This window comes from Elaeis guineensis, chromosome 3, assembly GCF_000442705.2.
Source record: "Elaeis guineensis isolate ETL-2024a chromosome 3, EG11, whole genome shotgun sequence".
NCBI classification, from domain to species: domain Eukaryota; kingdom Viridiplantae; phylum Streptophyta; class Magnoliopsida; order Arecales; family Arecaceae; genus Elaeis; species Elaeis guineensis.
In genome coordinates, this window is record NC_025995.2 from 90,822,865 (window position 1) to 90,848,132 (window position 25,268).

General features: G+C 37.8%; 1 protein-coding gene across 1 annotated transcript; it reads right to left on the bottom strand.

Annotated features, from left to right (window-relative positions):
* Positions 1–2,256: 2,256 nt before the first annotated feature.
* On the bottom strand, positions 2,257–20,986 carry LOC140856500 (uncharacterized). Its single transcript, XM_073253964.1, is given in 12 exon segments — positions 2,257–2,812; positions 3,506–3,659; positions 3,769–3,986; positions 8,597–8,661; positions 8,664–8,742; positions 11,667–11,771; positions 11,885–12,016; positions 16,709–16,971; positions 17,272–17,380; positions 17,534–17,619; positions 19,891–20,254; positions 20,665–20,986. Coding segments are annotated over 11 exon segments (1,641 nt in total). The 5' UTR covers positions 20,102–20,254; positions 20,665–20,986; the 3' UTR covers positions 2,257–2,593.
* Between the last annotated feature and the right edge of the window lie 4,282 nt (positions 20,987–25,268).

A 25,268-nucleotide genomic window follows, 5' to 3' on the forward strand; every position in this document is an offset into this window, starting at 1 on the left:
ATAATGTTTGATGGTTATACATGTTTCGGTCATTTTTGGGCCTAATACATGACAAGGAGGATCATATTGGAGGGAGTTAACCCTATTCAACCACTTTGTAGAGGAGCAAAAGGCTTAAAATAATGGCTGTATGACGGGAACAAAAATTGTAAGGGGCAGGCGTGGGCTTAGTTTCATATCATTTTTTTTTTTTTTCATTTCTTAAAGAGGAAATCTAAAAGTCAAGTAGGGATTGAATTTTTTTTACTAGTGGAGTCAATTAGTTGCATAATCAAAATAATAATAATAAAAAAAAATAAAATATATGCTTAAGAAAAATTTTTCGTGATCGTCTATATTTTTTTTTCATCAAGTCTTTTTATTCATTATTTTTCTTATCAAGCCATTTCTCCTGTTCGCAAGATTTTTTTTTCAAATATTTTTTTTCTGTTTTAAATTTCATGCACCATCTCTTCTATCTATGAGATCTTTCTCAAGTCCATTTCTTTTCTTTTAAATCTCTCTTTTTTTTTTTTATTTAAGATCTTTGTATTTAGAAATTCACAGAATTGTATATCGTTTTACTTAAAGATATATATTACAATGTTGGATGAATAGTTTACTAATGCTAGGAGTATATTAACTGACCATATATTGTGTATTGATAGATACTAAATTTGATAAACTATGTATTAATTTATCTGTAAATATGTATTGGATCGATATTAGGTGTGTATCAATAAAGTTTACAGTATGTATTAGTAAACATCTAGTGTGTATCATTTGTTCATATGTTGTGTATTAATGAGTGCTGTATTATGAAAATTATGTATTGCTTTATCTAGAGATATATATTAGAATATTGAATGAATATTTTGCTAGATGTGTATTAACTAGTCATATATTATATACATACGAAGCCTCAGTTCGATAAATTATATATCAATTTAGCTGTGTATTAAATCGTTGCTGGATGTGTATTAAACAAGCTTGTAGTATGTATCACTTGACTATATATTTAATATATATCATATAGTCATATAATATGTATCGCTAAAAAATACGTGTTGAGAATGAGAAAGCAAGAGAATAACTTAATCACGGAACTAAAAGCTCCATTAGTAGAAAAAAATCTGATTTTTAGATATATTTTTTAAAATTAATATTAAGAGAAACAAACCTATCCCATATGATATTTTATGATGCCCGCCCTATATGATTTTAACGTATTTAATAAATGCCACCCAACTGCCACCACTAAAAAAAAAAAAAAAAAGTCTACGATGATCGTTGATACGGCTTGGATACGCCATTAACCAAATCATGTGGTTGGATGCACCAAAAAAAAAAAAATCTACGGTGATCGTTGATACGGCTTGGATTCGCCATTAACCAAATCATGTGGTTGGATGCACACTGATATTTCCAATATAATTATTGACATTGATTTATTAATAAGCTAGCATGAAATGTCTTATTCAATCAGTTATAAGTAAAAAGATCTGATACGGTGTGTTGCGCTCGTATTAGAACTAAATTTGTATGCATAGGATAGTTTCGTTATGGAACCCTTTTTTTTTTTTTTTGTTGTTTTTTGCTTAGAATTTTAAATCGGTGAGCAACAATCAGCTTCATGAACCTAGGAAATTAAAACATGATTTTATGAAACCAACAGTAACGACTGTTTTGGAAAGATAAAAATCAATGGAAGGCGTTGGTCCATTAAAAACATCCATTTCAATCAAAACTCATGAATTGGATGGCAAATTAGAGAGGGGGAAAATGCGCACCATCATTTGTAAATTTCCTGTTGAACTGGATAAAAACGCCACACATCCACACAAGGTCAATCCCAATTCAAAGGAAATGCGAGCATGCCATAACACAAGATGATGCAACAAACCGCTGAAGGAATCCCTCTAGACCTATAAAACAACAAAACACTTGCATCGTTTTTATTTTATTTTATTATCTGAATAAAAACGATTAAATAATTCAATCGCAAGCTGTTTCTGCCATTGCAATGGGATGACCGTCGTTGGTCAGTCTGATCCCTCTACAAACAGCACCAGTCAAAATTTGTCTCACAAAAGCAGCAGCAGCAGCAGCAGGAGCAGTTAAAATTGTAGCTTTTAACAGCCAAGGACGACCAAAAACATACATGCGCACCACACGCACAGAACCGAGTACGTATATTCATTAAAAAAAATAGTAAAAATCATGAATAACTAAACGATTTTTAGTGTCTTCAATTTCTAAGGAATTATTCGGAGTATGTTTGACCAAAAAGATGTCATAAATAATTTGAGAATTTTGCACTGATCCAGAGGGTACTGTTACTATGAACATAGGTACAAGAATAAAGTTATATGGCCTCTTGCATGTTAAATTATTGTTTTACCATGCGACCGACAACGCTAAAGACGGAACTATCGTGGAGCATTTAGCTGCACTCTTCTGTAACTCTAACAAAGCTAAGGCCCAAGGGCAGCAGAGTTTTCCCTGGTTGGTCATTATTCATATGAATCCCAACATATACAACAGTTCTGAAGTGAGCTTTTGAAAAAGAAACCAAACCAAACAGAAGCCCGTGGTTGCAATTAAAGCATAGAACTCATGCTCTGATCAAGAGCTCATATACATTGGTGTTATTCTCCCCACTGACTCGCTTCAGTGACTCAAAGCTCCTTCGACTTCCCAAGAAATCAATTCGCTTGAATGGCACAAAACCTCGTTCAATTGATTCTTTGCTAGCATAGAGAGACCGGAGCCGGTCAGCATACCTTGAGTCTGTGTGAATTGCTACGGCCATTTCATTTTCTGACATGTTCTCCTGAAAACAAAAGCAATAAAAAGGATCTAGGTTTGCTTCAATCTTCAATAATTTGGTGGTAGATTATTAAAAAAAAGAAAAGAAAAGAAAAGCAAAACATGCCATGATACAAGCTGCTTATCTTGTGAATTAGCAAACAAGAAAATTTCGAGAGTAAATAAACACAGGTTTTAAATGACATGATGCCAATTTTACAATTTAAGCAGGACTTATCAAATTTTCAGAAAACTTCTCCACTGACTCTAAACCTAATATCCGCCATCAATGAATTAATCAATTCATGAGGAAGGATCAGGCAAAGTAATGGCACACCCAGAAAACTGGAAGAACACTTGGCTAGAAGGGAAACCTACTCTAACTTGCTAGGTGTTTTGGAGACACTAGGTTGAAAGATGGAGAACCCTGATTCAGAAGCTTAAAGTTCAAATAGAATAGATACATTGGTCTTGCAAGCAATAATATACTCATTAGCTATCTTTTTAACTAGTTTCACATTTTTCTTTCAATGTGTCATATCTTACAATGGCAATCAACAAAACCTAGCTAACAACCTATAAATGAAAATAAAGGCACAAGTGCACTTTTTTGATTTGTACTACGGAAGAAAGGACACTCTATACATGAAAAAAAATAAATGTTTATGCAGTAAGGTGTTAAATAAAATCTTAAATCCACAATGCTTTCAGTATATACCTGGTAGAAGTTGTAAATATGCTCCAGAACCTGTACACATGTAAAACCACCTTCACTGAAAAATGTTCTTGAAGAAGGTCCCAACTCACCAAAACGATCACATGGGAAGAGTATGGTAAGGAAGTGATTCTTAAAGATCACCTCCCTTTTTTCACTGTGCATGGATGAGAGTGCAGGCTTTAGCTAACAGCAATCCAATTGATCTGACCACTAAAATTTCAAAAAGGAAAAGATGGTAGAAACAGTTCCAATAATTCAAATACCTTTCTCTAAGTGGGCGCGAGAAGTTGTCAAATGATGCTTCAGATTCCTTCCCATCACCCCTTGCATCAAAGAAAACAGAAGTATGTTGCTCACCAACATCATCTACAACAGAGGATTCTGTATAGATACATGCAGATGAAACTGGCTCGGAGATCGACCAGCATATTGACTCCAGAAGGCTGCTAGGAGTAATTGGATGAATTGGAATTTGACAAGACTGGCTTCCAATAAGAGAGTAACAACATCCATCAACGCAACTATCTCTGAATGGTTCTCATGGAGGTTTAATACAACAAGAATAAACAAATGCATTGAGAAAAATCTAATCAGAAAATTACAAAATGCATCTACTGCTGTGGTGCAGACCCAAAATTGTGACATAATGCATTATAGGTGGGCTGGAAACTAACCGAGCTGCTCATGAGTTGCTCGGGCTCATCTTGCCAAAAGCTCATTTGAGTTTGGCTCTACCAGGAACCTCAAAAAAGTTCTTAAGCTAGGCTCATAAACAAGCCAAGTCTGAACATGAGCCGTCTGAAAGCATAAGGTAAGGCTCAACTTGGGTCCATAAAAATTCGGTCAGAGCATATATCAGTGGAGCTTGGACATTACACGGTAAGCTTGGCCCGAGCTTGAGCTGAGCTTGAGCAGCTTGTTGAAGTAATGAGTAGCTGAACCCAAGCAACAGCAACCTGATACTTAGCTCGGCTCGGCTCCTTTGCACCCCTAATCATAGCATGACAACTTAGAGATTTTTACTAGATTTAATTTAGTTATCAATTTTCTATATTTCTTTTTTATTCTGGTTATTTTTTAGTTTTGGTGGGTTATTTTGGAATCAAGGGTTGAGATATCAAGATTTTAGCTTTTATTTGATAGCTTGGTATGGTCAATTATCACAGTGATACCATTCATGGCACTATTCATGCCAATAGTAACCATGGACGATAACTTTGTACGAGTGGAGATAGTTTTGAGATTTTGAAATAAAGTTAGGATTTTCTATTTATACAATCATAACTGTTCTATGAACATCATGTTTTGGTTAAAACAAAAGGACTCTGCAGAAATTAATGGCTGCTGCAGTTGCCAACTTGCATCATGCATGGATCTGGACAGGCTTCTAGGTGTGATTGCTAGGTCTCTGAAATGAGTCCAGATCTATCCTCCCCTATTCCATGAATTTTTCCTTTGATTTGTGCCTTCTTCTTAGTTTCCTTTATTTCTCTACATTGGGCTTTTTCCCATTTCCACTTTCGTGTGGAGTATCATAGCTGAATCCTATCTCTTGATCCTTATCAGTTTGCCACAAAACCCTCATCTCCATGACGATTATTCAAATTCCTAATTGTGTTATTTTTGCTAGTAGTTCATCTCTAAACCCTAAATCCTAGAATTTTAGATGGATTCTCTTTAATTGATTCCCCTTCCAGAAATTTTATTTTGGTAGTTCACTTAACATTGGAAAAAAAAGGGCCTGGTTTCTAATGAAGAGCAAGCCATTCCAAAATGTATAAATCCTCTTCATTCCCTAATTGAGCCACAACTTCATATTCTTCAGATTCATCTTAGCATCCATCAATTCTGTATTCAAATTCCTGCATTGTGACCTGAGTTATACGGCATTCCAGAACATTGCTCCATTGTGACTTGGGGGTCAGGGGTTCAAAACACGGAAACAGCCTCTCTATGCATAGGGTAAGGCTGCATACATTTGACCCTCCCCAGAGCCTAAAAAGGCAAGAGCCTCATGCACTAGGTGCCCCTTTTTTATTTCAATTTTAATGAGCATTTGGGTCTGAATTGAATTTTCCAGCACACATCATAGCAGCCCTTTTGTAGACCCCAATATGTTCTCTTCCATAGACTGACCTACATTTGCTGCCCTTGCAGTAAAATGTTCTCTCATACATGTAAATATAACTGTAACCATACAATAACTTCCATTCTTTTTGAAATCTTTTGAGAGAGAACTTATGCATCAAAAACAAAAAAAAATAACACAACTCTGAAGAAAAGATAAATAATGTCCAAATATTCCTATTCTCCATTTGGTCTAAAGGTAGCAATGAACCCCATCACCCCCTTCACCATTCACCCAGCTCCCACCTCCTGCCCTTTTTATTGTCATGCTCCCTACCCCTTCCTCCGCCACTCCATCTTTCATGCTCCCTTCTTCCACCTTGGTCGCTCTCCCAACCTCCACTCCACCTAACCTTCATCTATCCTACCTCCATGGCCCCATCCCTTCTAAACATCCTTTTCCAACCTGCCTCTGCCCCACTACCATGTTGTCACCGTTGCTCTAGTCTTCCATCCAGCTATGCTTCTGCACCGACCTCAAGCTAGATTTTTATCTTTGCCTCCTCCCTACCTTCCCACCAATTGCAACAGTCTTTGTCCTTTAATGCTAGTTGGAGCACTATTGTTTGTAGGAAGCAAAGTCAGATCTCTCAAAAGCTACTCTTGGGATGAAGTAGCGAGTAGCTCCTTGTGCTCACTTCCCTCTCACCCCTCCAGCACCTTGCTACTTCCCTCTCGCCCCTCTGGCACCTATACACGAGAGGGTGCATGTTTCAGATGCACAAATCTTAGGCACACCAAAGGTAGCGTAGAAAACCATCCTCACCTTGAGGGCCTCTTCGTCCTTAAGCTCTCTTCAACCTCATCAACCTCCCTCCCACTCAAATCTCCCTCCGCTTCTTCCTCTTTTACCTCCTGCCACTACAACTTTTGGCCATATCCATTCCCTCTCTTCCCCACCCCATCATGCCAACTATGCCACCTCCTTCTCTACTTCCCCTTCATCTATGGCCCTGACTGCTCCTCTCCAACTCCTCCCCCGCCCCCCCCAAAAAGCCTTCCATGTTTTCTCTCCAATATGCCTCATTTGTCATCGCTACCACATAGGAAGTCATTGGCAGATTCCGCAAACTCTATAGATCTACCATCATCAAGCTCAAATAAGTGCAAGCGGGCAGGACAATTTCATGTGCGGACATCTACACTGCGCTTACTGAGGTCCCCCATAACCTTGGCTTTGCATGGGAGATGAAGTATCTTTCCAGTGGAAAGTTTTTAGCTGCATCCCATTGGTTCAAGTCAGCCATCCTAAAAGCAACCAGCACATTTGATTTGTTGTATGGAACTACTGAAGCTCATGCTGATGGACACCATCCTCTTTGCCAAAATCAGGCCATCTCTCTACCACCAATTTAAAGAAAGAATTCAGAGGAACAAAGCTACCAGTCAAGAAGCTGGCATAATGTTCTAAGGAGATGGGTTTCACCTCCTCTTACAACTCAATGACTAAAGGCACTGAGTCCTGAGGATTTAAAACATAAATATTGGAAACTTGGACTGCCATCGACAAAAAAGGTGGTCAACTTCTTGAAAAAGCTGACAACAAAGATCTAAAAGACCTATCCTCCCAAATTACTAGCTATAGTTCAAATACCATTCAAAAATGCAACTACCAAAGCTTAAACTTTGTATTGTCCTACCCTCTAATCCTCACTATTGTTACTTTTTCCTTTCCTAAGCTAAGTCTTGCTTTACATTTTTGAGCCCTCCATCATTGTTGCTAAACTTCCTCTTAAGCTCCCCTTGTGTCTCTACCAACTCCTCTTCCCAGCCCTCTCTCCATTTCTCACTTGCTGCACACCTGCACCTCCCCCTCCCTTTCCCCAGTGCCTCATCTATATATCCCACCATGAAGCTTGTATCATCGAACATTCAAGAACTTGGACAACTACTTGAATCAGAAAAAAGAACTTGGACAGCTACATAAGAAGAGAGTAGTTAGAGATGTGGTTATCAAGTCCTAGTGTGATCTCATCTATATACAGGAATCCACAATCTTATATCCTCACTTGCAACTACTTGCTCTCAGAGGCAAAAGAATTAACTTGTGGTGCCATTTAAATGCCATAGGGACTGTTGGAGGAATCATTACAGGCTAGAATTGCCTGCTCTTCAAGAATATCAGATGGCATCCTAGTTTTTCCCATCTTCATCGAGTTGGAAGATTTATCTTTGAAATGGAAGAGTTTTGCAATACCCAGCTGGAAAACAGTAGATCGTCTATTGCTTTCCCATCCTTGGTCAAGAGATTAGGGAAAACTCAACTGCCTACTCATCAAGCTTTCACCACTGTCAAGTTCTTTTCATGCTGTCTAGTCAGACTGGAAGAGTATCAGGATTCCCAAGTACAGAGCCGTCCAGATGCAGTGGTTGATGACAGTCTCCTGGGCAAACAAAATCGGCGAGCATTCCTTCAAAAAACTCAGTGTGGAGAAGGTTCATAAGAGAAGCTCTCTTGTCTTTTAGTGTGTGGGGTTTACTCACAAAGAAGCAAAAAAAGACCCACAGAATTGTGAAAGATGCCCTATCAAATCACCTTTGACTTGTATGTTGATTGTTTGATTGATGCGAGGGCCTTAGAGCCTAGTCTTGAGTGTCTTCATTGATCCAAGGATTGACTCGTCTCACTTACTCACTGTTATTTCTCTCTCTTGTTTCACCATTGCTACTATGCTGCAATACTTCTCCAATGTAAGGTTTCACTATTCTGATGAAAAAATAAAGATGGGCCATTCCATACTATTCTCAAAAAAAAAAACCTATGAAGTAAAGATGAATTCCAACCCCCCCCCCCCAACATATATATATAATAACCACTCATCGATGAGAGAAACATACCAAATGGAAAACACATGTAGATTTATATGGGCCTAAACAATAAGTAAAAGCCATCCACTCCATAAAATAAATTAAAAGTTTCAAGCGAAACCAGGATGCACAAGATGAATGATCAATTATACTTACTTGCATACGTCGACAACGACGACGTCTGACATCCAATTTTGCCAAATCAACATTTTTTTGTCTCCTTCAAGGCTTTCTTTGTTTTTGCCATCAGCAGTTCTCTTAGAATTTAAAGCAACATGGTGGCCACTTTCTCCATATGTATCCTAAAGAAATAAAAATAAGATTAAATCAAATACTACCTATAAAAGAATTTAAGTCAACGACCTACATAACACGTGATAAAACTGCACATACATGCATATATACATATATACATACTTCAATACATACACATATGCATATGTATGTATGTATGTGTTTGTATAGACAAAGATACACATATCCGTGCACTGCTTCAAATTCGTCCTTAATGGCTGAGCATTGAATTGGCAACTTAGGGTGCCATAAATGAAAGATGAAAATACCACCCCTCGATGCTATTGATCTTTCCTGATTAAGGTTTTCCTTTGTTAGATGGAAATGAAAGTATCATCGTGTGCTAACTAGATCATAGTAACAGCGACTAAGGTTTTAAATCCTGTGGGACAGAGATGTCCTAGTATCTCTATGGAATGGGATGCCCCACTGTCCCATCTCATCCTGACAGCCGTCTTGGTCATGCATCTCTATAGATATCCCCATCTCTCTCCCCTTTTTCTTTCCTTTCTTTTTTTCTTTTATTCCTTCTTATCTTTCTTTTTCTTCTACCGGCATTTCTTTCCTTTTTTCTTTCTTTTTTTTATCCCCTCGTATCTTTCTTTTTTTTCTTTTTCTTCTTCTTTCTCTTTCCTTTCTTTCTTCTTTCCTTCCTTTCTTTTTTTTCTCCCTTCCTTTCTTTCATTTTTCTTCTTCTTCTTTTTCTTTCACTTTTACTCTTTTCGTCTTCCTTCTTTTCTTTCCTCTTTTCTTCTTCTTTCCCTACATAGATGGATTTTGGAGTCTCGATCCCATCCTGGTCCCGTTTTCACACAGGAACAGCATAGGACGGCCAGGACACCCTTGTTTTGCTGGGATGTAAAACCATGATGGTGACCACTCTAGCCTTTATGAAACTTTGGATGTTCTTTATTAAGTCTGACATGAATAGAAAGCAAAATGGAAAGAGTGCCAGGCAATGAGAAAACAAGTGCAAATTCAAAGAAAATGACAATGCAGAAAGAAGCCAATGCCCATGACAAAAATTAAAGAGACATTGTACCAACAAGTTACATATACAAATGAACCACTAGATTTTCCACATGAGAGCCCTTCGACACCACAGATTCTCCTACGAGTTTTACTTTGTATTCTTTGCAACCAAAATTCTTGCTTAAATCCCTGAGTAGCAGCATTTTTCTTTGCAATTGCTTCTTATGTGCCAAGGACAAGAATATAAAAACATGGGAGAATCTTGACTCGGTCCTTACTCCCTTTATTGTGTCGTCATAAGTCCAACATGAACTTTGACTTGACCATTTCAGAAAAGTAGGGATGTCACTATTGTCCTGTTGTACACCTTTTTAACCTGTATCACATATATGCAGCAACACTAGATGGAGCTGGCATGCAATAGATCTTCTCCAGCTCAGTTTTCATACTCATAATTCTTGACACATAAAAGATAAGTTAGACTAATAAAAGTTCCATTATATAGCTCCAGGTAACATATCTGAATCCACCCTTGCGGAAATTGGCTCCAAGTGATGGGCAAAAGATGTTATTTAACCCTACTATGCTATTGACTTGCTAGATGACTTTGTTGGCAAACCTAAAGTAGCTTGATTGCCATAACTAGCACAGCACAGCCCATGTCAAATACTGACACTGCACAGGTCTGAGCTGTCAAAATCACCAAAAAGAAGTCCACCATTGTGTTGATTTAAAGTGAGGAACTTGACAGGATGAACCTAAGTAACTAGAATAATTCTTTTGCAAGTTTACATGATTAGACAGTTAGATGAGATGGTGAACATCAATAAAGGTTAAACAGGGGCAAGCCAGCCCCAAATTAAATACATCTGCTAGAAGTTTTAATGTGGTAGAGCATCTTAGCTACTTGAAAGACAGCGGTATTTTGTTGTTTTAAGCTGTCTGGCTGATAATAAGTTCAGACTTGTGTCACAGTGCTCCATTTTCATTCTGGGACCCACAATCTGGAAGATCGTTCATCTAACTAGTCAGCTATGTAAACAGCAGATCCTATTCACATGAGAAACAAGAGCGGCTGAGATGACCTAATAATGGAACAGCTTGAGATTTGGCTAGGTGCCTATTTATTAATATTTCGTCAGCCACAGATCCCTGATGGTTAGCCTGCCACTCCTGCAGTGGCAACTCTTCTCGCTTTCAGTTTTATTCCTCTCACATCTCATGCTATCTGCTTTTTGTATTCTCTTTGAAGAGCTTCAATGGAGTCCAATACCAGTCATGACGTTTAAACAACCAAGAAGATTTTTCAGTTTTCTAAAAGGAAAACAAATGCTGCGGAAATTTTGGACATTATCATATATCCATAACCATCAAACTTTGATCCAACTATTTGTGATCGACTATAGAGATCCTCCCTCACCCAAACTTAGATGACCTTTGCTATTATTTCAAGCTTTTTGATATCCTTTCTTGCAACTGCCATCCACGTTACCTAAGATACTGCCCTTTTTTCCAGTACCTTCAACATGGGTTGAAGTTCCTTCTTTTTAGGTGCCCCCTAAAATCTTTGTTGTTCATTCCCATACCATCTAAACTGATTTGCCAACACTTTACCCTTCATTTATGCAACTCCTATAGCTCCAATAGTATACTGCAATTGTTACCCTACCATTCCTTTAACACATATCCATCTCAACATTTTCATTTCTACACAACCATCTAAATCACTTCTCCATCACTTTACTTTGGACACTCTTTATTGCCAAATATTCTGATCCGTACAAGTCCAGCCAAGATGAAGACAGCAACATACAAGTTTAGGGGAGAATAAACTTAACAAACCTTACAAAACAATATAATATCAATAGTCCATAGCAGGATGAGTTATACAAGAGCTCAAGAATAGAAAGACGTATGTAAAATTGTTAAAAGAGGGAACTAGAAGAACCTCTCCTGCTACCTGAGCATTTTCGAGAACTATGGCTACCTGCCTGGCAAGATCAGAAGATAAGTGCACAAGCCGCTGCAAGCACTTCTCCTTTGCTGTTTTCAGGACCCACAGTGGCTGGATCATTTCAAAAATGAATAAAGCTACACAACAATATGAAGACATAACATTTAAAAGAAAAATAAGTAAGACAGTTCACTATAATAGAGACATGATGCGGCAGTTCTTACAGTTACAAGGTTATTGGTGTGGCCAATGTATCTTTGGACAGAAGGTCCTTCACAAACAACATGACTTGCATGGCAACCAACAAACCAGTGATCCAACAATGCTGCACCTTCGTCGGTCGCAGCTTCAATGACCTGGGGAAGTAATGTTAGACAAGTAATGTTAGAGAGATTCATTCTGTAAACAATCAAACAGAGAATTTTACCATATATGTTCTAAGGATAAATCCAAAGAATATCTACATATGATAGCAAGCATAAACACCCATCACAAAAACAAGGGAACACCAACGAGCCTAGCATGAGACTAAGCTCGCTAAAAGAACTCTGGTTTGCACTGCTCGTGATTAGCTGTCTATATTTTAATAGCCAGAATTTTCTAACTAGCACACCTGCTTCAGAATCTTCTACAGATCTCAAGTGTGAGCCTGTTTCCTAAAGGTTTCCCCATTTCGGGTGTTTCTAAAATATTCACTTTCCCACATCCACACCCACATTTCTGGCAACTAAGGTCTATATGCATAGCTCAAGCAAAAAAAATCATGGGATACAAGAAACTGAGGCCCAAACCTCGAACCATTTATTAGCTAAACCTAATCTTTGGATCATCTTTTATGGACTTATTTCCAGTTTGGAATAGCAAAAGGATGGTTGCTATTTAATAGCTGATTAAATAGACACAGTACAATGCATCAGAAGCAACTTGCAGTTGTCCCTATCAACTAGAATGAGCCAAAACAAGGCCTTTCACATGAAGTCTGGCGATTATTGCTTGAGGGGGTAGTAATGCCATGGCCATCCACAGAAAGAAACTTGAGCAAAAGAACTCCAGTATAGAGGTCTTTCTCACCACAACCAACTGTTCAACAGCTTCACTTCCCTCTAGAACATCCACCTTAACCAAGGTATGTTAAACCATCCCAAACTGCTCGGTTCAGTTTGCACCATACCAGATAGGGCTTAACCAGGATGGTTCGGGCTTCAAAAGTGGCACAATGAGATGAACTAAGCCAAATTGGGCTGAACCGAATGCTTTCACCCGATTTAGGCTGGCATTAATCAGCATCTGCCGGTTCGCCCAAAAGTCTCGACTCCGAAGCCCTGGCAAAATAAAAAGGGCTTCCTGACCCTTTTTCTCCTCACTTCTTCAATGATGGTTGCTAGGATAAGAGGGGGAGAGAGGAGGAGGAGGAGGAGAGAGAGGGGAGGGGAGGGGGGTGTGGGAAGGGCGGCATCATGGTTGTGGCTGGAGCTGGTGTGAATGATGCATGCAGTGGATTGTTGGCTCTAGATCTGGTTGCTTCTAGATCTATCCCAAGCATTTAGGAGGGCTGCTGGGTGGTGGTGGCATGTAGCCGCTTCAGCGAGGGATGCCCCACTGGGATGGGCTATCATGCAGAGATAACCTCTGGCGCATGAAGCGCCTCACCATGGATTGGATCAATGCACCATCGTGGCTGTCCATCTTCAATGGACCCTAGAGCATTCTAATCTTGTGCCCCACCTTGATCCAATAGTTAGAAATGGTTAGTGTTTCATTTTTTTTCCTCTTTCTGAAAGAGAGATTTTTCTTTTCTAGAATTCAAAAGGTAGGAAAAGCCATAATGTCTGATATTTGGGATTATTTTGTTGAAAAAAATCTGGCACCTGCAGACTGACACATTGCTATGTACACGTGTGTTGGTATGACAAGGTACTGTAATGTACTGACTTGGCACGTAGCAGGTATGAGTCACGATACCAAGTCCAATAACCTTGACCTTAATCAAAAGCAAGGTTCGCTGTACCGGTACCAGACGGCGTGCCAGTACCGGACTGGTACAGTATGGTACTGGTACCGTACCGACATACGGTATGCCTAGGCGTACCGGTCCAGTACCGGTACATAATATTTTTTTCGATTTTTAAATTTTTTTTTTGAATTTTTGAAGTTAATAATTGATAAATACAACCTCAATATGGCATTATATTGTATATTATTGACATATTTGGGTTCAATTTGGAGTTAGGTTGCAGTACAAAGACTCTTGATCCAAACTTTCAAACATATATTTATTTACATTATATTTCAACTATGTCATCTTAAAACTAAAGAAAAAATATATAAAATACGCATTAAAATGTATCTAAATATTTAAGTACAAAGCGCAATAACTGATATACGAACCTTAAGATGTACTCTGCATTTAATTTCTTGTCGAGTGTCTGTGACGCTCGTAAATGTCTGGATCATCAACATAGTCTGAAGGGATATCAGTCCAACCCTCTAGCCAAGCTGCACCATACTCTCGAATATTCATCATCCCATAAGGCATCCTCTCTGGATTGTAAGACATCTCATACCTCTCACTAAAATTCTGACTCTGAGAAGTATCCTCGAAATGATGGTACGGTTGTGGAGGAGCCCATCCAAATATGCCAGTAGCAAAATCTGATCCGTAAGATGCTCCAGACTGCATAGGGTAGTAACTACTAGAAGATGATGCCTCGGATGCACCATATGCATATGGATCATAAGGTGGCTGTGGATAATAGGATCCATAATGCGAGGATGATCCAGATACATCCATGGACCCTACTCCACGTACAAGATCGTTCACGGTATATATATATAACTAAAATATATGCAAGTATAACAAAACACAATAGTTTAATGATAATTAAAATAATTATATATAATTTTACAATAATTTTAATAATTATTTTAAAACTTATAAATTCAAAATAAATATGTTATATGCTTCAAATAATATTTTTAAATTAACTAAAATATAACACTATTTTTATATATTTTTATTTTATAATTAAAATTTTAATTTAAATAATTAAAAAAATAATTTTTTAAATTTCAAATATTTTAAAAAAATTTTGAGATTAGATTTAAGTAGCTTGAATCATTCTAAACATGATTTTCAAACTCTAATTTTTTTCTTAAATTTATTTTTTTTAATTTTTAAATGAATAAATATATAAAAATATTTAAAAATATATAATTAATAAAAATTAATAATTTTGATGTCATCGTGTAGATCTTCCAAAGATCTATCACATATAATTAAATCATACCAAAATCATAAGATTTTGACATGATTTTCTCTTATTTTTATTTTACCTCATTTTTATCCTATTTCTAACAACAAAAATTAAAAAAAATATTTACTAACAAAATAACAGATTATCTTACCTCCGACCAAAGATCAGTCTCTTCTCAAATCACTCCTCCAATTTCACGAAATTTTGCCTTCTTTTCTAATTTTTTGGAGGTCTCAACGATTAAGTTGCCCACGGCCATGGGTATTTTCTGAGAACTCTCAAAGAACACCGAAGGTCTGGTGCTTATTAAAGCACCAGGCCCTCCCCCCATGTGAAGTGGGCCACATCCATTTCTCTCCCCCCTCCCTCCCCCCAACCCCGTGAAAAGGCCCCCACCTTCCCCCTCCCCCCTCCCCCATGTGAAATAATCCCCTGGGCGGTACGGTTCGGTTCACCCCGAACCGACGGCGAACCGAGCTATACCGCTCGATTTCGGGCGATATGGGCCCGAACCGCACCGAACCGGGCGGTTCGGTGCGGTTCGGGGTTGTTTTCCGAAAAACAGGCCCGAACCGGACCGGTAAAGGACCGGTACGGCTCGATACGTCCCGTATCGGATGGTTCGGTTCGGTACAGCAAACCCTGATCAAAAGCATTAGCTTTCAGAAATCTATATGGCCCTGTATCGCTTACTCTATACCGCACCAGTTGGGAACTAGTACACGACATCTCTCAATATGGTTTTGCAGGTAAATTTTGGCCCTGTATCGACCCATAGTACCATACCACTCAGTACAAATTTTCCTAGCCCATGTGAACCAACAAGTTCCAGCCCATGCCAACCCCATATCTTGGTACATATGATAACAGCCAGTGACCAGTATAGGTTCCTAGCCAGATTTTAAGTCCTTGCTTAGAAGTTACAGAATAGAATGTTGACTGCATGTCATGGTCAAGACCTCAATGCTGCATTAGTCTATCTATAGACCCCCAAGCTTTTAACAGAGTAAGCTACCTAGCCACTGAAGCCCCAAGCACCTATGTGAGTAAAGCACTTCTCACGTCCAAGTTGATGGTATGCATGAAGTACAAAATGCACCTCAAGTGCCCTTGTGGCTTGTAATGACTGATTTTTAGCAGAAGCCCAAGCTCGTACCTGAGGCCTATGAGGTTTATTTAACTATTTAAACTAAAAGATGAAGGGACTAGGACTCAAACTTGAACATTCCACATAACTTTTGTCAGAAATGCACAAATTGGCTCACCTCCATAGGAGTTCTCAAATCCACTGCTTTTAGACATAGCAGACATACTTCATATGAAAAAGTGGGGGGAAACACCTATAGATATAGTAAAATTGAAGTTTGTCTTTACTAGTGTGGATGAAATTTTGCTTCCATTGTAGACCTAGTTTTTCAAATAAACTCCAACACTCAATAGTTTAATGTTCTCAAATGTTATCATTTCTAACTTAAATGCACAGTTTGCTTTGTTATAATGCCAGTTGCTAAAACTGGAACATGGTTCATCAAAATGGATGACTATGGAGACACAAACAAAATCAAAGTCAATAGTCAAAGAACACATTGAATGTCTTAACAATATAGAAATATCATATTCTTTGAGCAGTAATAAAGTTCAGCATGAAGATCCATTCAAATAAATAATGTAAAAAGGAAAAGAATGATTTGCATGCAGATGGATCCATCTAAAATGAATGAAAATAAAAATTGCAACATGATCCACTAAAATAAAATAGGAATATAGTAATACTTCATATAAGTCAAATTCTACCTTCTTCTTCAGTTCATATGATACTCCTGAATCAATGTAGATGCAATCATTCAAAAAAACAGATCCACCAGCCCTTATCTCTTTTACAGAAGAAGGTAGTTGAGGTTGCCCAGTTGTGTTAGAAGACCTTTCATCCTCAAAGGCTATGGCAGGAAGGCAGGATTTTTCACTGCCAGGAAGCCCAACAAGTCGATTAAACTCCCCTGATGGTAAGCCACTCTCTCCGACACTTCTAATTCTATAAAGAGATTCGTTTAGCCTCGCTGTTGCAGGCAGGACCAACAAACAAATAAAGATCAATAGGAATAGACAAGCTTACAAGAATTAAAAGTAGTTCACTTGTTCATACTTCCACTCCACATTTTGACAGTCATAATTCACCACATAATGCTGAAGACTATAAATGGTTGAAAGACATATTCCCTATTTCCAAATCAATAGAGATTCTAAAACAATGATGAACTCCATATAACAGTGAAAGTAATGCTCAATAATTTCATGTTCTTTCTGCGATTACATTAGCATGAAGAAAGTCGAGACAATATCATAAAATTAATACTCACTGTTTTTCTTAACACTGTCAACAAACCAGCCGAGTGTAACAATTAATAGCCCATTTTTCGATCCATACTTCAATGCATGTTCAAACTTGCGTCCACCAAAGCTGTAGAACTGTTAAGGGCCCATAGGGTCCGATATTTGCATTCTAATACAATATTAGCAAGGAAAAAATAAAAATTGTTTCAATTATATTGCAGATTTAGAAAAATCAGATTCACCAAAAACAGAAACCGATATTTTTCCTATTATATAGGATATCTGGACCACAAGATGAGTACACTGAGGATGCAAACTGGCACTATATTGGCCACCTAGTCTCTCTGTTGCAGCCATGACTTGTTTTCTTGCTTCTGCCACCAAGGAAAAAAAAAAACTTTATGAAATGTTCCAATGAAGAGGCATGATGGTTAAGAGAAGTGTAGTATGATAAAGTCAAAATGAACTGAGCCAAAATGAACGAGGTACAAATCCTGTGCAGAAAAATGCTGCAAGAAAGTGGTTCAGTCACGGTGATCTAACAGAAAGTAAACATAATAAGCTGGAAACTTTGACTGACCCACACAAATAGTCCTGACAGACAATTTTAGGAGAAAAAGGAGTTACAAAGAATGCCCTATTAACAGACCTCTATAACACACTCCAACTCTATAGTGGTTGTAATTCATCATCATTTGATTGAGACTCTGTAGTGGTTGTAATTCATTCCTTGAGTACAAGCTCATAGCACACTTAGGTCACAAATATATTTACAACTTTTAATTCTAAAATCAAAACTGAGCAAAAGTATCATGCATGAGAAAAGATAGAATCACAACATTGTTTTCCTGTTTGTCTTTTGATGAAAAATAAGTATCACATCTGTTGTCCTCAACATTCCCATGTTATGGTTTTAGTTGTGTCGAGGACAAGGCTGGATACAGGAAGCCACAAGCAATGCATCTAAAAGAGTAGATGTAAGGCAGTGGATACTTACAGATTGTCACAGAACATGCTTTAGATAGATTATTATGTTCAACCTTTTTTTAAAGAAAATACAAGTATAGTGTCAGGTTGTCCTGCAACATGCCAGATAAGCCCATTTGACTAATAAGTTTGACTTGGCACTAAAAGGCTACCATGGTGAGTCAGGTCAATATCAAAATATAGTGCCAGTTGCCTAAAGAGATGTTCATAACTACACGAAGCAAACTGTATGTATAGACTTATCATGAGATCAGTCATGCAATCCTGGTTTTCAAAATATGAAAGCAATAGAATAGCCATTACGTAATTGTCTTGAACAAATAATGATTTTGCAAGCAGTTCCAGTCACATGTTACAACCCAAAAACAAAATCAGAAAGTACCATTGCATCTATACATGGTCTACACTTCAACTGATAAATTAATTTATCATTAACAACATGTGCAAACATTAGAGACCAGCCTTCAATCTGAAATGAGCCTTCTACAAAGTAAGCTGAATCTTTGTCCAAGAAAACTTTGAACAGGAGGGTAGCCAACCATGAACCTAGAAGGTCGATTGGCAAGTAGGAAAGACCTACCGTGTGCACGTGTGCATGCTAGTATTGTCACCTATGAGCACTTACACATAGAAGCTTTTTTGGGATTAGGGGTTAGGCAGAAGATGCATAATATGTTAGTTGGCTATGAAGAGGTTGTGACACATTGGACTAAGTGACAGCACAAGTTAGCTATGCACTGAACAACTTTGTGGAGAGCTACTTGCTTTTTGCCCCCAGGCCTAGCAACTATCCATCAGGTCTCATTAAATGTGGTTGGGAGATCATTTGAAAACTGCAAACAAGATGACTCAAAGCATAAAGGTCATTATTTCCCAAACTTGTTCCTCGAAGTGACTATCTTGAAGATCCCTTCAACCAATAGACTACTAGGGTTAAAGAGCTTAGTCCACCATCAGTGCTCTCAGCGTGTCACTTGGTCAGCGAACATAGAAGGACAAGCTTACAATATTCTACAGGCAAACACCCTCCATACACCTTAAATGGTGATGGCAATTGCTTCCAACGAAAGTGACTCAAAATTGACCAGGAGTTGAAGGATCCACTGATCTATTAACTTATCATGCTGTAGTAAGATCATAACTTTGCTTGGACCAGGCTTCACAACCATGGTTTTCTACTGACGGGAAATTTCTAAGTCAATTGGAACCAACACGTTAGACGGCTATAGAGCAGTGCTCTAGGGGTGATGCACCACAAGGTAAGGGTAAAGTAATCTAGAGGCAACTGTAGGGTCTATGCATCATGTGGCATGTAGTCATCCTATGAATTGAACCACGTCTTAAAAGTTGAACCTCCAAATGTTGACCACCATTCATCTGGACCACTTTTGCACCACTGGTACTTTTAGATGTTCCGTAACACACAAGACAAACATCTGATGAATGAAGACAGAGAAAAACAGCTAAGTAGGTAATCAAACAATTCTTGCGAAAAACAGCTAAGCGGGTAATCAAACCATTCTTTTTTTTTTTTTATCAGAGCAATCATAATGACGCAATTATGGAACTCACAAGGGAGGGGGAAACAAAAGGAAAAAAGAAAGAGCAAAATAGAAGGGAAATTAACACTCATAGATGGTGGTGCAATCTGTAATTACCTTTAGAGAGCCCCGTGACGCATATGACAAGACCAGTAAAAGGCCCTACAACCGACGGAACTCTAGGTTCAGACTGCGGGGGGGCTGAAGAAGCCGGGGACATCATCTCGGTGGGTCTCAGAAAATTCAATGAGGGAAAGGAAGTGGAGGAACCAACAAAGAGCCTTGAACAGCCAATGCTGCTGACCACTTCCACTTTACCACCAGTCATAATAATCACAATCTCCTTCCTAACCTAAGCCAAAAAGTTCAACTTGGAGCAGAGTAGGAATCATATGATCTCCACAAAAGCCTCTCCTCTCAACATATTCCCAAAGTTGTGAAGTGACTCAAATACCAAACTTTGCCATCGTAGTCACTCTACCTGCAACGAAAGAACTGCATAGTTTCATTCAAACTTTCAGTATTAAGTGTAATTCCAACAAAAGAAAAAAAAAAGAACCTAATTGAAACAAAATAACAGAAAAAGAAAGAAAGAATAAAACTTGGTGGATTCTTCAGAATGTCTTATGAATAAGAGAAGCTGCCAAACTAATATTTTGGATCAAAACGGAGGAAAAAGAGTTCCAAAAAAATAAAAAATCAAGAAAGCATATATTTCCGAACTAAAAAATCGATTTTGAACTTCAAATTCCCGCCACAAGAAGAGACCGTGCGAATTCTAACTTCTAACAAGGGGAAAATGAGTGCTACTACTTACAGAGATAAGAAAAGATATCTAAACGAAATCACAGCAAGAAGACTAACTTCTCCAAATAAAAAACGAATCCTCACCTGAAGAACACCGAGATCCCTGACGAAAGTCTCGGGCCAATCCTTCCACACCACCAAACAAACACCTAGAATCACTCATATATACTTATACTCCTCCAGAACCCTAGCTTAAAAGAACCGACCAAAAACCCTCGAGACATCGCCAAAGAGCAATTCGGAAAGATACAGACCATCAATTACTCGACGAAATGACGAAAGGAACATCTTTCAAAATCCTATGAGATCAAGATCGAGATTTCGAGAGGATTAAACGCCGATTTTGCATTGCAATGTCCGAGGAGAGTAAGTTTAAGGTGTAGAGTATTAAAAAGTGGGGGTATCGAGGGACGAGGAATTACCCCCTCCACTTGCGGTTGCTGCGGGGAAGGCGAAAGCACGAGACTCACCGGGCATCCGTTGGGCTTGGAATTAGCAGGGGTTTTGTGATAGGAGGAAAGAGGTTGGAGATAAATGGACGATTATGCTCCAAGAATTACGGAAGGATGCCATTGGTCATGAAACATAGGAGGAGGTTATTTTTCCAGGTATTTGACTTGGGGAAATTCTATCTCATAGATCATGTGCAACTATGTAGGAGTCACCTGCTTGTTTTTGTAGTACGTTCGTTTTTTGTTGTCCGCTTATAATGGCTGGAGAAAGCGTTGTCAATGGATTGGGAAATGCCATGGTGGTCCAATATTCCTCCTTTGTTTACCAGCAATGATGGTGTACCAGCTTTACATTGCAATTTGACCATTACAACCACCCTTTTGAATTGTTGCTCTAGGTTGGCACAACAAATTAAAGGGAGATATTAGTATGGTGTCACGGTATTGCCATTCTTAGTCATGTAGGATACCAAAATTCTGTAAGAATATCTTTCTATTGATGAAATTCTCTTTCCTCTCTGAGTCAGAATGAAATATGGTGGTGGAAGCTAATTCGGCAATCTTTCATTTGTTCGAATAATATCAACGTCAATTTCGACATGACTTATTAAGCAATTAGGCATGCTAAAAATTGGCTTGATATGAAAACTCAACTCAATTTATTCCTGTTTGAGCCGGGTTTGGATTAGGGATTCTTTTTATTAGAGTTGCATACCGGCCATATTTTATAATTCAAACTTTAAATCGGTTATAAATTAAAATTTCCACCCAATTTAGGTATATGGGCTCAAAGTTCTACTCGAGTTACAATGATTTAATTCAGGTTCTTATGGCTTTGATAAATTATTTTTTGGGATGATTGAAATTTTTGTAGATTGTTTTGAAAATTAGCTGACTACAATTATAATGATTAGATTTAAAATGTTAGATTAGGCCCAGGAGGGGTTAAGTTTTCCGGACGTATTTGGCGGTCGTCTATTGGCTAAGGAGCCAGGGCTCCATGTGATATACATTGGTCCCAACCCCCAGGCACATGATTAGCCTCTCAAAGCTTTTCATTTCTTGCGGTTTACGGTCGTTTTCCCCGACGAAACCACCCGTTGGACCAGCAACCAAGGACTGCGCCGCTGGCCAATTGCAATACTGCTGCATTTTGTGCAACAGTACATGCAAGGACCGGAAAGAATTAGGGAAAATTTAAAAAATATTTTATTTAAAAAATATAAAATAAATATTATCTATTATTATAATATTAAATTAAATATTATTATAATTATTATTAATTATAATATTATTATTTTAAATCTTAGAAGAAGCGTGATAATATTGGTGGTTACAACTTGCAACTCTCTAATAAATAAATAAATATTAATTTTTAATTCAGACATCTCAATTGCTCCTCTTCTTTAAATAAAAATAAAATTTAAATGATAAATATGTATCTTTGTTCAAAAAATATAGTATGTTTTGAGGGAATATATGGCAATACTTAATTATATAAATAGATTAAAGACTATAGATAAAAATACAAATGATTTGCATCAGGATAGTGAAAATATACTATTTGAATTGTTTTGCGTGTCTAAATTCTCTATATAGAGCCACACTTAACTATACTTTTCACATGAAAGAACTCTCGATAGAAAACCCAGTGTTTTTTATGTTATTTTTGGTTAAAATCATAAATATCATTATCTTCTCTAAAAGTGCTTCCCATATGCCAAGTACTAATGTCAAAAAAATATATAATTTTACGGTGAAAATGATGGGGCATATCCGGTGGAGATGGAGCTCCAATAATGGAGTCCACTGCCAGGATATGCCAACCTCAAAGGATCAACCGGAACTGAAGCAGACAAGGAGTCGCCGAAACACTACCAAACGTAACTTTTGAAGTGTTAAAGGCTTAAAATCTTCCATTATTCCCCGGGGAAAAAACAATAAACCTTTATCAGAATATTCCAGCCGTCCGTTCTGTTGGTCCATTCACTTCATGAGCTTTTCCGAGTTGTACCGGCCTATTAATTCCCTTTCCCTATGTATTTCGGGCACGGGCTTTTGTCAGTTCATTACCAATTGCCCTAATGATGAATTTTGACCATAAAAAGAAGCAAGGGAATAAAAGCTGTTATGTTCCAAACAGGAAACAGGCGTTCACCCCAAATTTCTCTATCCTCGAGCATCCAAATTGGAATTTGGAATGCCATTCGTGACCCAAATGGACACGATAGTAGCATTTTCATAAATTATTATATATTTTTAAAAAAAAATTATTATCTAGATCAGATCACTCAACTTGTAGATCAATCCAATCCGTAGCTAACACACGTAAAGGTGAAGAAAAAAATATTAAAAAAATATAATGCTTACAGATTTATGCGTAATGATTTACAATTAGACTAATTGATTAGTTCAACTATAGATTTGACCCAACTAAAAATTTTATTATAGGAAAACAATGATGACCACTAACCACACCATCACTCAATTTATTGTGCTAGCACGAAATTTAATAATTTATCACTACTACTTTCTCGGATGTCGTACCGATCGTTTATCGCCCCGTCAGGTCCGTGACTTGAGTACTCTTCTTGGATACCTTTCTCTATCTCTCATTAAGGCTGTTCTGCTAAGAGAAAATGACTTGGGCCCAGTGCTGGTGAGGTTTTGTTTTCAAGTTATTATAAGAAGGTTGGCGCTCTCAATCACAACCTGAAGGGGAGCACTCAAATTGCATCGGAAAGGTTTAATTTTTCAAACACGGTCATTCATATATTAGAAGAAGCTATCATCATTGACCAATTCTACAGGATTGATACATCTTGCGTCTCACGTGATCACACACCACGTGAATTTACAATATGATATACTGGTAATTATGATTGAGAAACTCAACCTCTTTAGCATGCATCGAAACGATCCAATTAATGAATTGTACAATGCTACCCTTAAAAAAAAAAAACAAATCTACAATACTACAAGTCTATCATAGCGTAGATTTTTTTTTTTTTGATAAAATGTTGGACATTTGAGCATTTTGTTTTTTTGCTGACTTGAGAGTCAAATTTTAAAAGAATAAAAAGGTTGGCTTAAGGGCAATTCTACTGTAATTATATCATGGATTAATTCTCCTAGCTCTTTCCATGGGTGTGAAAGAAATCTTTTTTTTTTTTGAAGAACATTCTACAGTGAAAGCAATCTATCATGACTCTTAAGGTCATCGATGTCCATCATGAGGGGAATCAAGTGTTGGATTGAATTGTTGTGCAAACAATGGAGGGGGACTTCACCTTGGATATTTGAGCCTCCATTCCATCCATCTTGAAGAGTATCTTGGCAGCAGATGCATTCGGAGTAGCATTCCTTCCAGCTTAGTTTTCTTCCAAACAGTGCCTCCTTGATATACCAAAAATAGTCTCATAAAAAACGAAAAGGAAAAGAATAAAAAGGCTGAGTCGATAAGAAAGCATAGGCAAGAGGCTCCAGTAAACGAGAACACGTTGTTGGAAGGTTTATTCTCATCTGATATGCAGTCAAAAGGAGGAGACAAAAATCAATAAAGAACTGGTTGTAGCAGAATTTGATTGTTCATGCCGAACATCAAACAGTCGCAGCACTTCTTGCGACGAGCTTTCAATATCATATATTGGTTTTCCGTATCATCTCAAGGAAAAAGTAATGGTGTGCTTGATTCCACTTTGTTTGCCAAGCTTTTGTATCATTGCATCATGATCCGGTGCATATCAGGGCAGAATGGCTGGCTTAGTTTATAACTGAGCTAACAGTTTTAGCACCTGCAATGCACTTGATGCGATTACCCGAACAAACTAATGATTATTTATTTATTTATTTATTCCTGTAATGTGTCAAATAGACTGTCAAATTTGCCATGTTCTACCCTCATCTCTTCCTTGAAGAATTATAGCAACATACTCGAGGACCATTTCAAGGATGCGTTCACCAGTTCATGTGTAATATTAGAATAGATTTCTCCATATTACAAGATCTCTAGTGTATATATATTCACCTTTGAAGTTTTGTTTACATTTGAGTGTTGATTATGTTTTTCGAGTTGAATAGCTTTTGAAGAATCTACCAAATTAAAATAGCTGTTGATGAAAAATAAACTGATGATTTGCATGAATAGTCCGTGGATTTCACCCCTTGCATGATACACACATGAGCATAGATCTCCTGCGATGTGCATGTGGCACCACAGGATGCCATGTGCACATG